The sequence below is a fragment of the Humulus lupulus genome, chromosome 1 (assembly GCF_963169125.1).
Source record: "Humulus lupulus chromosome 1, drHumLupu1.1, whole genome shotgun sequence".
NCBI classification, from domain to species: Eukaryota; Viridiplantae; Streptophyta; class Magnoliopsida; order Rosales; family Cannabaceae; genus Humulus; species Humulus lupulus.
In genome coordinates, this window is record NC_084793.1 from 84,534,702 (window position 1) to 84,547,111 (window position 12,410).

General features: G+C 35.4%; 1 protein-coding gene across 1 annotated transcript; it reads left to right on the forward strand.

Moving 5' to 3' along the window:
- The first annotated feature begins 7,177 nt into the window (after positions 1–7,177).
- LOC133813393 (L10-interacting MYB domain-containing protein-like) lies at positions 7,178–10,922 on the forward strand. Its single transcript, XM_062246867.1, has 3 exons — positions 7,178–7,438; positions 9,819–10,115; positions 10,202–10,922. Exons 2-3 carry the CDS (start codon positions 9,864–9,866, stop codon positions 10,721–10,723), a joined length of 774 nt encoding a protein of 257 aa, XP_062102851.1. The 5' UTR covers positions 7,178–7,438; positions 9,819–9,863; the 3' UTR covers positions 10,724–10,922.
- The last annotated feature ends 1,488 nt before the right edge of the window (positions 10,923–12,410 follow it).

Sequence of the window (12,410 nt, forward strand, 5' to 3'; positions counted from 1 at the left end):
GCACTTCTGGGGGTTGAGCTTCATGTCGTACCTCCGTAACACGGCAAAGCACTCTTCAAGGTCGTCCACATGCTTACTGTTATGTTTAGATTTAACTAACACATCATCAACCTAAACTTCCATGTTATTACCTATTTGTTCAGAGAACATCATGTTTACAAGTCGTTGGTATGTGCTCCAGCATTTTTGAGTCCGATCGGCATGAAATTGTAGCAATATAGTCATTTGTCTGTCACAAAACTCGTATGCTCTTAGTCTGGGGCGTGCATGGAAATCTGGTTATATCCAGAATAGGCATCTATAAATGACATAAGTCCATGCCCAGTTGTGGCATCTACGAGCTGGTCGATCCGAGGTAGGGGAAGAAGTCCTTAGGACAAACTTTATTGAGGCCTAAATAATCAATATAGGTTCGCCATGTCCCGTTAGGTTTCAGAACTAGTACCGGGTTGGCGACCCAATCGGGGTAGAAGGCATCTCATCTGAATCGGTTTGCCTTTAACCGGTCGACCTCTTCCTTTAGGGCCGTCTTCCTGTCGTCGTCCAGGAGTCTTCGCTTTTGCTACTTCGGGGGGAAGCTTTTGTCAATATTTAGAGCATGGCTTACCACATTCGGATTTATTCCTACCATGTCTGAATGTGACCATGCGAAAACATCCTGGTTCTTTTTCAAAAAGCAAATTAATTGGTATTTCATTTATTCTGGAAGGTTTTTCCCTACCTTCACTATCTTCGGGGGGTCTACTTCTTTGAGCTTGACCTCTTCGAGCTCTTCTAATGGCTCGAGGTCAACTATTTCCTCTATTCTCGGATCAATTTCTTCGTCTATCTCGAAGACTGTCCCATCCTTATTCTGAATTATGACAAGTGTTTGTGCACTTGTCTGTTTCTTTCCTCTAATGGAAATGCTATAGCATTCCCTTCCTATGAACTGGTCTCCTTTCAGTGTCTCGATGCCACTAGAATTCGGGAACTTGATGCTCAAGTGCCTTACAGACGAAACTGCCCCCAGCCCTACTAGGGCGGGTCTACCGAGCAGTACGTTGTAGGCCGATGGTAGACCCACTACTACGAATTCCATCATCTTGGTTGTCGAGACCGGGTAGTCTCCCAAGGTTGCAGGGAGTTCGATGGATCCCATACAGGTAATCCCTTCTCCTGAAAAGTCGTACAATGTCGTTGCACAAGCCTTTAGGTCACGAAGCGTGAGTCCCATATTTTCTAAGGTGGCCTTATAGAGGATATTCACTGAGCTCCCGTTATCAACCAGGACTCGGTGAACCCTCTTGTTCGCGAGCTGAAGGGTGATGACCAGCGGGTCGTTGTGAGAAAACTGCACATGAGATGTGTCATCCTCAGTAAAATTTATAGGTTGAGATTCAACCCTCTGGTGTTTCGGAGCCCTGGGTTCCAGTTCGTAGGGGACCCGTCACCAGTTTTTAGCTCATTCACGTATCGTTTTTGGGCGTTCCTGCCCGATCCTGCAATATGAGGTCCCCCCGAGATGGTTACGACATCTTCTCCATCAATCGGAGGGGGCCGCTCATCCTCCCTTGTTTGGGAGTTACTGTTTTGGGCAGACGGTGCTGCAACTACCCTCTGGCTGGTAGAAGTCTGATTGGGGTTTTGGTTCCTTACATATTGCCTGAAATACCCTCACGAGATCAGGCCTTCAATCTCGTCCTTCAGTTGCCTGCATTCATCGGTTGTATGTCCGATGTCTCTATGGAATCTGCAGTATTTGCTGGAGTCTCTCTTCGCTTTCTGGTTCCTCATGGGGTCCGGACGCCTGAAAGGGACCTGGTTTTCATTAGCTAGGTAGATATTCTCCCGAGACTCATTGAGTTCGGTATACACTTTGTACACAGAGAAATATCTTTCCCCTTTCTTCTTCTTTCCCCCTTCCTCCTCGGGATTATTCCCTTCATTCTTCTTTCTTTTAGAAGGGTTATCCACAGGAGGTTTTGAGGCCGTAGGATCCACCGAGGTTGAGGCAGAGTTTACGTTTGTTGTTGTAGTTACGGGCTGAGAGGCCATATTCAATGTTGACCTCGCCTCTTCTACATTAACAAACCTCTGAGCTTGTTGATTGAACTCGGTTAAGGACCTCACGGGTTTCCTCTACATATCTTCCCAGAGAGGGCTTCCAGGCATTACTCCAGCTCAGACAACCATTAAATGGCCACTGTCATCTACGTCACGAGCTCGGGCGACTTCCAAATTGAACCTTGTAAGGTAACTTTTTAATGTTTCATTCGGCTGTTGTTGGACATTGGTTAAGGCAGACACCTCAAGCCTTATTCCAATCATGGCCCTGAATTGCTTCTTGAAATCTCTAGAAAATTGATCCCAAGAAGCAATCGAATGCCTCTTATATTTTTCAAACCAGTTTTTTGCTGGTCTTGTGAGCGAGGCTGGAAACAGCATGCATCTGAGCTCGTAGCCCACATTACTCGCTCTCATAATTGTATTGAACGTACTCAAATGACTATACGGATCGGAATTCCCATAAAATGGTGGGACATGAGGAATTCGGAATCCTTGAGGAAATAGGGTGTTGGAAATATGGGGGGCGAAGGGATCGAGTTCCTCGTCGAGCTCTTCGTCTTGATCCCGACCTCGTTCATTTTGTAAGAGCCTAAATGCTCTTTCCAGTTGTTTGATCCTTTCTTGGACTGGATCCACGAGGGGACTGACTTGAAACTGGTTATCGTTGATCACAATTCCAGCTTCGTGCCTCTGCATAGGGTTCTTGCATCCATTGAGGTGATTTCTCAGGTCTGGGTTCGAGGGGTTATCATAACCCTGATTTTGGTTCAAGCGTTCTCGTAAATCTGGGTGATCCCTTCGATTCCCAGTATTTCTGCGTCCTTGGTCATACATATTGATCGATCTCCTGTCTTCCGAGCCTTCACTGACATGGCTCAGTGCGCGATTGTTTCGAGATGGGTTCCTTTCTGGTTGCCTTGTCTCGATAGTATGAGACTGAGACATTTGGCTTCTCATGGGTTGGGTGCCTCTATGCTCCCTAGCAGTCTCCCCATTCCCATGTTTGTGCCTAGCTCTCCTTTCCCTATCACCCCGAGCCGGTTGCGTGTTTCTCCGAGTTGGTGAGGGATACCTTATCAGCGATGGTGGGTGCCTTATGGGTGATGGTGGCCGCCATCCATTACAGGGCCTAGAAGGTCCCGAATTTTCCTGAGCTGGTTCAGGAACGTTCTGCGTGTTATCAGGATTTTGGGTCCGAGCCTCCGTGGGGGCTTGGTTATTCCCTATCTCGGTCGGTACCTCTGCAGTTGAGTTGGCAGGAGCTCCAGCCCGAGTACTTCTCTGGGGCCTTGAGGGAGCATGTTGTTCCACAGGTGGCGGAGGTTGCTCTGTTCTTTGGGTGGAAGCATTTTTGCGAGGTCGCCCACGAGGCCTGCGTGGTGGAGCATGAACATCTCGTGGAGGCGGAGCTTGGGCCTCTGGCAGAGGTGGGGACTGAGCCGCCTGTGCATCGGCAGCCAATCTGACCAGCTCCTCGTTATGTTTCTTGGCCTCCGCCAACTACTTTCGCAGTTGACGATTTTCAAGCTCCACAATAGGGACATACCATTCTGGATTATAATACATGTCCTCGTCGTCCCTGGGGCTGGTGGTCCTCGAGAGTCAGAGGACCCACTCCTCTTATCAGGGTTCGAATTCATCATGGGCTGCTTTCCAGCACGTCGAGGGTAGTCAGCTTCCTCTAAGATTTCCTCCTCAGGAACATTGGGATCATTCGCGGCCATAGTTGATTCAGGGAGGCTTCTTCGACTGAATAGACTTACACACGTACTGTTTAATGCTCTCAATGAAAGCACCAAACTGTTGACGTCGTTTTTCGTCAACTTAAATCGTAGAGCAATTAAACAATGTAAACTATGAAGCGAATGAATAATGAAGAAAAACAAGAAGGTTTTTATGTGGTTCAGCAGTTAATTCTTCCTAGTCCACGAGTTTATATTATTAAGACTTAGAGTTTTCTAGAAATTCTTCAGAGATGAATTACCCAGAGCTTTCTCTCAGGCCATAAGAAATCGATCCCTTACAAGTGGTTATTCCTCCTTTATTTATAGGGAAGGTTACAAAGTTCATTCCCACATATTTCGGGAAGATATTCTGTACATCAATTCAAATAATGACATCAAATGCAATATCTTCTACATACATGGAAATGTCCCCTAAGGATCAGGAATAGATAACAGATTAAATGGTATCCCTTAAATATTGGGATTACACAACAATAAATATGTTCACACGTAACGGGCTATCCCATGTGACTCATCAGGTCTTCGAGATCAGCAATCGGCATTGTGACTGTCAAGACTTATGGAACTATTACGAACTTGCCACCCAACTTCAGAACATGCTCGGAGTAGATAGATACTATCAAAGCTATCACACTCGAGGTTGCACTTCCCAAGCTCAGACTGTTTTATCTGAAGACAAACGGTAACAGATGTATCCCAGTGTCGTGCCATTCGAACTCAGAAAATATCCCGAGGTTACACATCTTCGAGGTCGTAGTTTTACTTCATAGATTTTACAGCTGGACCAAAAGATGTTTTCATATGTTTCGAGCTCACACCTGACAAGCCCAGTTTTCGGGGCCATAACCTCTTGTCTCGGAATCTGGGTGTAACAGAAACATATATATATATTGGTTATTACAAAACAAAAATATGTATACAATTCAATTATTACAAAACAAATAAATACTTTTTTAAATAACCTTGTAACTTCGGTTATTACATAAAAGTCGAAGTCTATTCACACTTTTAACTTCGGTTTTTATGTAATAACCGAAGTTAAAGGGTTTAAATATTCACGCTGGAACCCTTTAATTTCGATTATTACATAAAAACTGAAATTAAATGTATGAATAGACTTCAGTTTTTATGTAATAATCGAAGTCTATTCTTAATTTTTAACTTCAATTATTGTAAGGCTTTTAACTTCGCATGGATAGACTTCGGTTCCTATTTCAGCGAGAATTGAAGTCTATTAGCCTAAAAAATCGAAGTTAAAGGTTATTATTGTAGTAGTGATTTTACACAAATTTATCTAAATTTTAATTAATTAATAAAAACTTAAAAAAATGTGTTTCTAACATTGAAAAATGAATTAAAATCTGTTTTAAAAATTAAAAAAAATTAAAAATTTCTAACATGAAAAATTTATTTAATTTTTAATAAAACTAAGTTTTAGAAAATTATAAAACTTAGTATTATTAAAATACAATAATTCTTTCCTGTTAAAATTTTTCAATTATATCTTACTTCAAAAACAGATTTTAAATCATTTTTTTAATATTAGAAACACATATTTTTAAGTTTTTATTAATTAATTAAAATTGAGACAAAATTTGTGTAAAATGTGACTTTTACAATAAAAAATTACTTAGCGAATTAAGTATAACATTTTAGACTACTTACTGATGTTTACCATTAAAAACTACTTAGTGACTTAAGTACAATCATTTAGACTCTTTATTAATTTTTGTCGCCAAAAAAATTACTAGTGATTTAAGTATAATTTTTTAGACTGCTTACTAAATTTCACTACAAATTTTTCTTAGTTTTATTAGTTTAACATAGTCTTTGTTATGTTATATGCTAAAGATTTTTGTTTAACTAATATTTGCAATTATTTATTATATTGAAGTGGTGTAAGTTGCGTCACCTTTTAAAACAGTGAAAATAAGCTGACTCAGGCATCTAAATTATGTCATATATTTTTTCGTAAATTGGAAAAGGTGTTAGAGGTGTTCAAAATCTATCTAATTAATCCCAATCAATTTGTATGATTCAATCTAATCTGCAAAATGCTCACAATCTTCTTAGATGGAGCTTTGAGAGTGAGTGTGCTTTGGGAACTTGGACCTACGCTTGGTCCCTCTTCTGTTTTATTTTGTAATAACATTATTACAATTAAATTATTTACATAAATAAAAAAATCTTAATCAATCTAAAATTTAATTTTACATCCAAAGTTAAAAAAAATAAAACAAATTTAGAAACAATGTTATATTTTATTTTATTGTGTAGAGTGGTTAATTGATTTTCACACCGAAATAAATTATAAATTTTACTAATTAGATTAAAAATAAAAGTTTTTTTAAAATTTGAAATTGATTAAAAATCTAAAATAATATATTATATTAGGGCGGAATGAATCTCATTTAATATATGAAACAGTAACACCGACTCCATTGAATTGAATGACCTAAAAAAAAGAGTTATATATAGTATAATACTTTTAATTATGTTTTAATGTGTATTAGTATTTTAAGATGCAAATTGATATAATAAATTAAATATTTTAAAAATTAATTAATGGTAATATTATTAATTAAAACTGTGTATTAGAATTTTTCATCGATGTTTAAAAGCAAAAATGATTATTTATTGCTTATCTAAATTTAGATGATGATGTATTTTATATATTCTTATTCAAATCAACTTTTAGTATGTACGAGAAAACATTCAACTTACTATTGGGAAAATTTTCTTTAAGATGTGTTATATTTTAGCACTGAATGTGTGAATTGAATTGATTTTGTGTTAAATTATTGATACTCAATAATTAAAACGACAACAGTGCCAGCGTTGCAGTTGAACGCGAGCAAACATAAGCACAAAAATTTAATTGTCTTTAGGGAAATTTGTGACAATAATACTTATTTAGTTAGATTTGTTGCACTTAAATGCTTATGTAAAAAAATTTGGCTGGAATAATGCATGCCGTTATGAATTTTGTGCAGATGTTGATCCCTGGCTCTTAAGTCTAACCAGAAACCTATGTGGTTATCACGTGGCCGCACTTAATTGGCCCAAATAATTTTTAATTTATTAAATATTTTTAAATGATTTAAAATATATTTTAAAAATGATAAGAATTTTTAAAACTTAAAATTAAATAAAATGTTAAACTAAAACTCAAATTTCAAATAACAAAGGGCCTGTTCGGTAACTATGAAAAAAGTAATTTTATATTTTTTTAAATAAAAAAATGGAAATATAATGCAAAACACGTTTGGTAAGTTCAATTTGGTTTCTTATTTTTTAAAACTTTAATAAAATTTTGAAAATAACTTTTTTATACTTTCATATTTTTTTTAAACAGTTTTCTTCTCCAACCTTCGCATCGGAGACTCTAGTTTTCCGGTTCTCCTCAGAGACTCCATTGTTATCTACTCTACTATCACTTGCTATTAGCTTTCATGGCTACTTCAAGTACCATTTTATCCCCATTTTATCCTCTCCATCATATGAACGACCTATTTTTTTCTCAATAAGAATCTTCTCTCTAATATTTTTGATATCTTATATTTGCATTGTAAAGGTTCTTGGATCCATATAAAAATGGCGTACTGACTAAATCAGATTCTTAGGGGTTGGATTTTTCAAGTAAGGTATGAATTTATTTATTATTTTTTAGGGATTAGGTTTTGTGCTACATATTAAGTGTTATTCTCATACTTGTATTTGCATCATATGCATGCTTTACTCACAGAACTTACAGAGTAGCGACTGTTTGCCTCATTTTTATTCCCTAAGAAACCCTGATAATGATTCTCGAATCCTCAATAGTTTTGTAATGCTTTTTGATGGATCGAGAAATGGGATTGTGCTTTTACATGACTTGTTGCTTCTAGGGCGATGATTCGTATGCGGGTCTCTGTAACTTGTTGTTTCGTGTCAATCGGTGTTGTGTCGTTTGTATATGCATTCACAATTCAAGAGTTATGGATATTTTGAAAGTGTACGATCACTAGTTTTTAATGTTTAGAAATTTTGTGGATGATATTGCAAACTGAACTCAGATGTTGAAGTAAGTGATAAACTCTACTGTTTTTAATATATTCCTACTAAACTCAGAAGTGCTTCAAGAATGGTTTATTTTTATTTCTAGATATGTTGATTATCTTATGACTAATGGTTAATACTTTCAATGTCCCACATACATTACTGATCACTCGATTATTATTATTATTATTTTCTGCTATTTTTGTTTAATTTGTTGGTTTTTCTGATATGGGTTTTGATTGTTTTGCCTCATGATCATGACTTGCCAGTCATATATATATAAATATATATATATATATATACTCATATACTCTTATACTCTGCCATTGATTCATTTCCGTGACTCAAAAACCACTACTTGAATAACTCTCTCTCTCTCATTTTCTTGTGTCTTTTGCTTTAGTTTCATCATTCATATTATTTGCCATGGTTCCTTAATGTGATGACTTTAATTAATAACCATGGCAAGAATAACTCTCTAAATTTCACTATGTTCTTAATTTTCTCATCACTCCTATTCTGATTCCATTATCCAACCCAGCAACCATGCCTGGAATAACTGTCTCAGTAATTACAAGAAGTTTGTTTGTTATATTATATATCAAACTTGTTAACCATCTTCTGTTATATCAACTTGCAGAAGTTAATTGTTGCAGTATTACTCTACTGAGTATAAATACGTGTTTTATACACTTGTCTTTCTACACTTTACATTTCAATAGTAAAGAGTCACTCATTTTCTCAATTCTTAGTTTTTGCTTCTAGCTAATAATATCTTGTAAATTTGATGATGATGATAGTGAAGGCTGCCAATTTCCAATTTTGAATGAACCATGCACAACTGGTTGTGTAGTTTTTATGCTTGGTATTATCTATTAATTAATTGGTTTCTTAGTTGTGCTAATTTTGTTGTTGCTGCTCTAAATTGCTCTATCCTAGTCGAAACTGGGATAGGTTTATCTCTTCTGGTTTGCCACTGAAAACAGGAGCAAGCTTAGGTTGAAACCATCTTTTTAATATTATTCCATTAATTCTGATTTTTCCGTGTGATTCATATGTTAAAACATTTTAGAAAATTTCTTTCTTGCTGCTTCTAATCCTGGTATGAAAATTCAGGAGTCTTTCCTTGCTAAAATCCTTATCATGATTTGGCTAATTTAGATGATCTATTTTCTTTTTGAGAACCTCTAAATAGAAATCGCATGTTCCTAAAAGAAATTAAGGTTTTTGTTATCTGGTTTATCTTAGAAAGATTAATACTTTTGAATTGGTTCAAAGGAAAAGACTTCACCTTACTCTATTTCCCTTGCGGTATGTGATGTGCAAGAAAGTAGTGAGACATTGGATAATTAGTTCTGCATTGTAAAGTGGCCAGAAATTTATGGTTTAATAAATGAAGCAGAGTTTGCTTGGTTTTTTTATTTTTATTTTTCAAATATGTGGGGTGTTAATGATTGAGAAGACTATTGTGTTTGGAAAGTCTAAGGTGACATATGTCACATGGAGCTGTGTGGTGATATCAACTTTGTTTAACTGTAATTAATATCTTTTTTGCTCGTTTAGCTGTAGTTTGTAATTCTGCTACTCTTGAGGATAACTTAATCATACTCTTTCTTGTATTTTTTCCGTTTTTTTAATTTATTACTAAAAGTTCTTTTAGTTATATATATATATATATATATATGTATGTATGTATACACACATTAAGTATGATGCTATATAGTAACTTTTTCGAGTTATTTGTACAATAAATGTCTTGAACTTTTATTTGTGTTCAGTGAAACTCTTTCCACACATGATTTGATTGTATCTAATATTTACTTGGTAATTATAACTAAATCAGCTTTTCAATTCTTGTTGTTCTTGAAATTGTTGTTTCTTTAGGAATAGTTTTGTATTTCCATTTAGAATTCTTATTAAATCCTTAGGTCTTACCTAGATGGCATGTATTGATAATGAAGTTCTTATTATTGAGAACAATGATAGGCTTCTGTTTGGACTCAAAGGCATGAAAAAATTTTCATCGAACTTATGGATGAAGAAGTTTTAAAGGGAAATAAGAATACCACAATATTTACAAAGCAATCATGGAAATATATAAAGGAGGAGTTTTGTGCACGAGCAAAAAGAAATAATAGTGATATGCAACTAAGGAACAAATACAATCAATTAAAGCAAAAGCATAAGGATTTTAAGTCTTTACTAAAAGAGACTGGTATGGGATGCAATGCAGTGACTGGAGAAGTTAGTGCGACTGATGAAGTTTGGGATAGACTTATTCGGGTAAAAATTATTTAAAATGGATTTTATGCTTATTTTATTTTAATAGGTATTGGTATATTTTATCAATATAATTTCATTTCATGTAGGTTAACAAGTCTGCTAAAAGATTTAGAAAGAAAGGTTGTAAGTTTTATGAGAAATTATGCACTATCTTTGGTGATACTACTGCAACTGGTTCCAATGCTCATCCTTCAACTCGAAGTCCTTCTAATGACAATGACGGAGATACTAATGATGATGATGCAACATCGATAAGTCCTTCTACTAGGAATGAAGAAAGTGGTTTTTATGAAGACGGTAGTAAATCAATAGCCACTTCGAATTCTCGATCAGTAAAAAGAGCAAAGTTCTTATCAGCTTTGGCAGATGCACTGGCAACATATAATGAAACTGCAAAGCAAAAGACAGAATTGATAGAGAGATCAATGGCAACATCTGTATCACATTACTTATTGGATGAGAGTGTTGAAGCTCTTAATCCAATTGATGGAATTAGTGGAGAAGTATACGCAAAAGCTATTGAGAAGTTTGAGAACGAGGTGTTCAGAACATTGTTTCTAAAGATGCCAGAGCATAGAATAATAGATTGGTTGCTGAATTTGAAGTGAAAAGTTTAGACTTTGTTTAGCTATGAACAAGATGACTTTGTTTAGCTATTAAATTTAGTAATGTTTAGCTATTAAATGGATGGGTTTGTTAAGCTATTGACTGGATGACCTTGTTAGTTATTGACTGTATGAATTTGTTTAGTTATTGACTAGATGACTTTGTTTAGCTATTGACTGGATGACTTGTTAGCTATTGACTGGATGACTTGTTAGCTATTGACTGTATGACTTTGTTTAGCTATTGACTCGATGACTTTGTTTAGCTATTGACTCGATGACTTGTTTTGCTTATTTTGTTTTATGGTTTGACTTTGACTTTGAGTGTTTATATATTTTTATATATTGAATGTAAAATTTAAAAGTTTTTTCTACTATCAGGATAAAATGTCTTTAAACATTGCTCAGTTCAACAAGGATAATTTACTAGACGAATCAGATGATGAGTTTAAAGAGATTTTGTTATATTTTGCTTGCGAGGAATATAATCAATTATATCTATCTAAGCAACTTTGTAGAAATTCAGCTCTTTCAGGCAATGAATACGTTATGGAAGTATTGCACGACCATTGGAGTAGGTGTTATGATTTGTTCAGAATGAACAAAGATGTCTTCAAACTATTTTGTGGTGTTCTAAAGGAAAAAAAATTATTGAAGAACTCACTATATATGTCTGTTGAAGAACAAGTGGATGTTCTTATTTGTGATTGGCCATAATGAACGGCATTGTGTGGTTGTTGAACGATTTCAGCACTCCACCTCAACCACATCTCATTATTTTATGAAGGTTTTGAAGGCAATATGTCGTCTATCCAAAGAACTAATTACTCCACCTTCATTTGATGTAACTCCTCTACAAATTCGATTCGATCCAAGATACTATCCATTTTTTAAGGTACAAAAATTGAATTATTTTTTTTCCTTTATTTCAATATTCAATAAAAAAAAATCTAATAATCTATTTTGTATTTTAGAATTGTGTTAGAGCTATAGATGGGACTCATATTTCTGCGCATGTTCCAATTGATTAACAAATACCATATCGAGGTCGGAAAGTAAATACAACTCAGAACGTTATGTGTGTATGTTCATTTGACATGAAGTTCACATATGTTGTCCCAGGATGGGAAGAATCAGCTAATGATGCACGAATTCTTCTAGAATGTGCCAAAAACCCAGATTATAGATTTCCAATGCCGCCCCAAGGTAAGTATTTATGAAACTTATTAGGTTGATTGATATTATTTTATATTAAATATCTATAAGTAAAAACTAACATGAATTATCGTTGGATCAAAAAAATATTATCTTGTTGATTCTGACTATACAAACATGTCTGGTTTTCTTTCGCCATATCGAGGGGAAATGTATCATTTGGGCCAGTACACAGATCTTAATCCCATATGAAAAAAAGAGATTTTCAATTATCGACACTCTTCCTTGAGAAATGGCATTGAGCGGTGTTTCGGCGTGTTGAAGGCTCGCTTTCCAATCCTAAAGCAAATGCATTCATATGATCTAAGAATACAAAAGTACATTGTCATTGCTTGCTGTGGGATTCACAGTTTTATAAGGACAAATGCAGAAGCATGTGTATATTTTGATGGAGGTGAAGGAAATTCTGAAGTACAGGCCACTACTTTACAAAGCACGGATGAAACTTTGACTGATAGTGTAGAATTCAGTATTT

What these genes read in the sequence shown, in the direction of transcription:
- LOC133813393 (XM_062246867.1), top strand. Translation starts at nt 9,864, where the DNA reads ATGGATGAAGAAGTTTTAAAGGGAAATAAGAATACCACAATATTTACA. An exon ending in TTTGGGATAGACTTATTCGG is followed by an intron (nt 10,116 to 10,201) that starts GTAAAAATTATT and finishes CATTTCATGTAG; the next exon opens with GTTAACAAGTCTGCTAAAAG.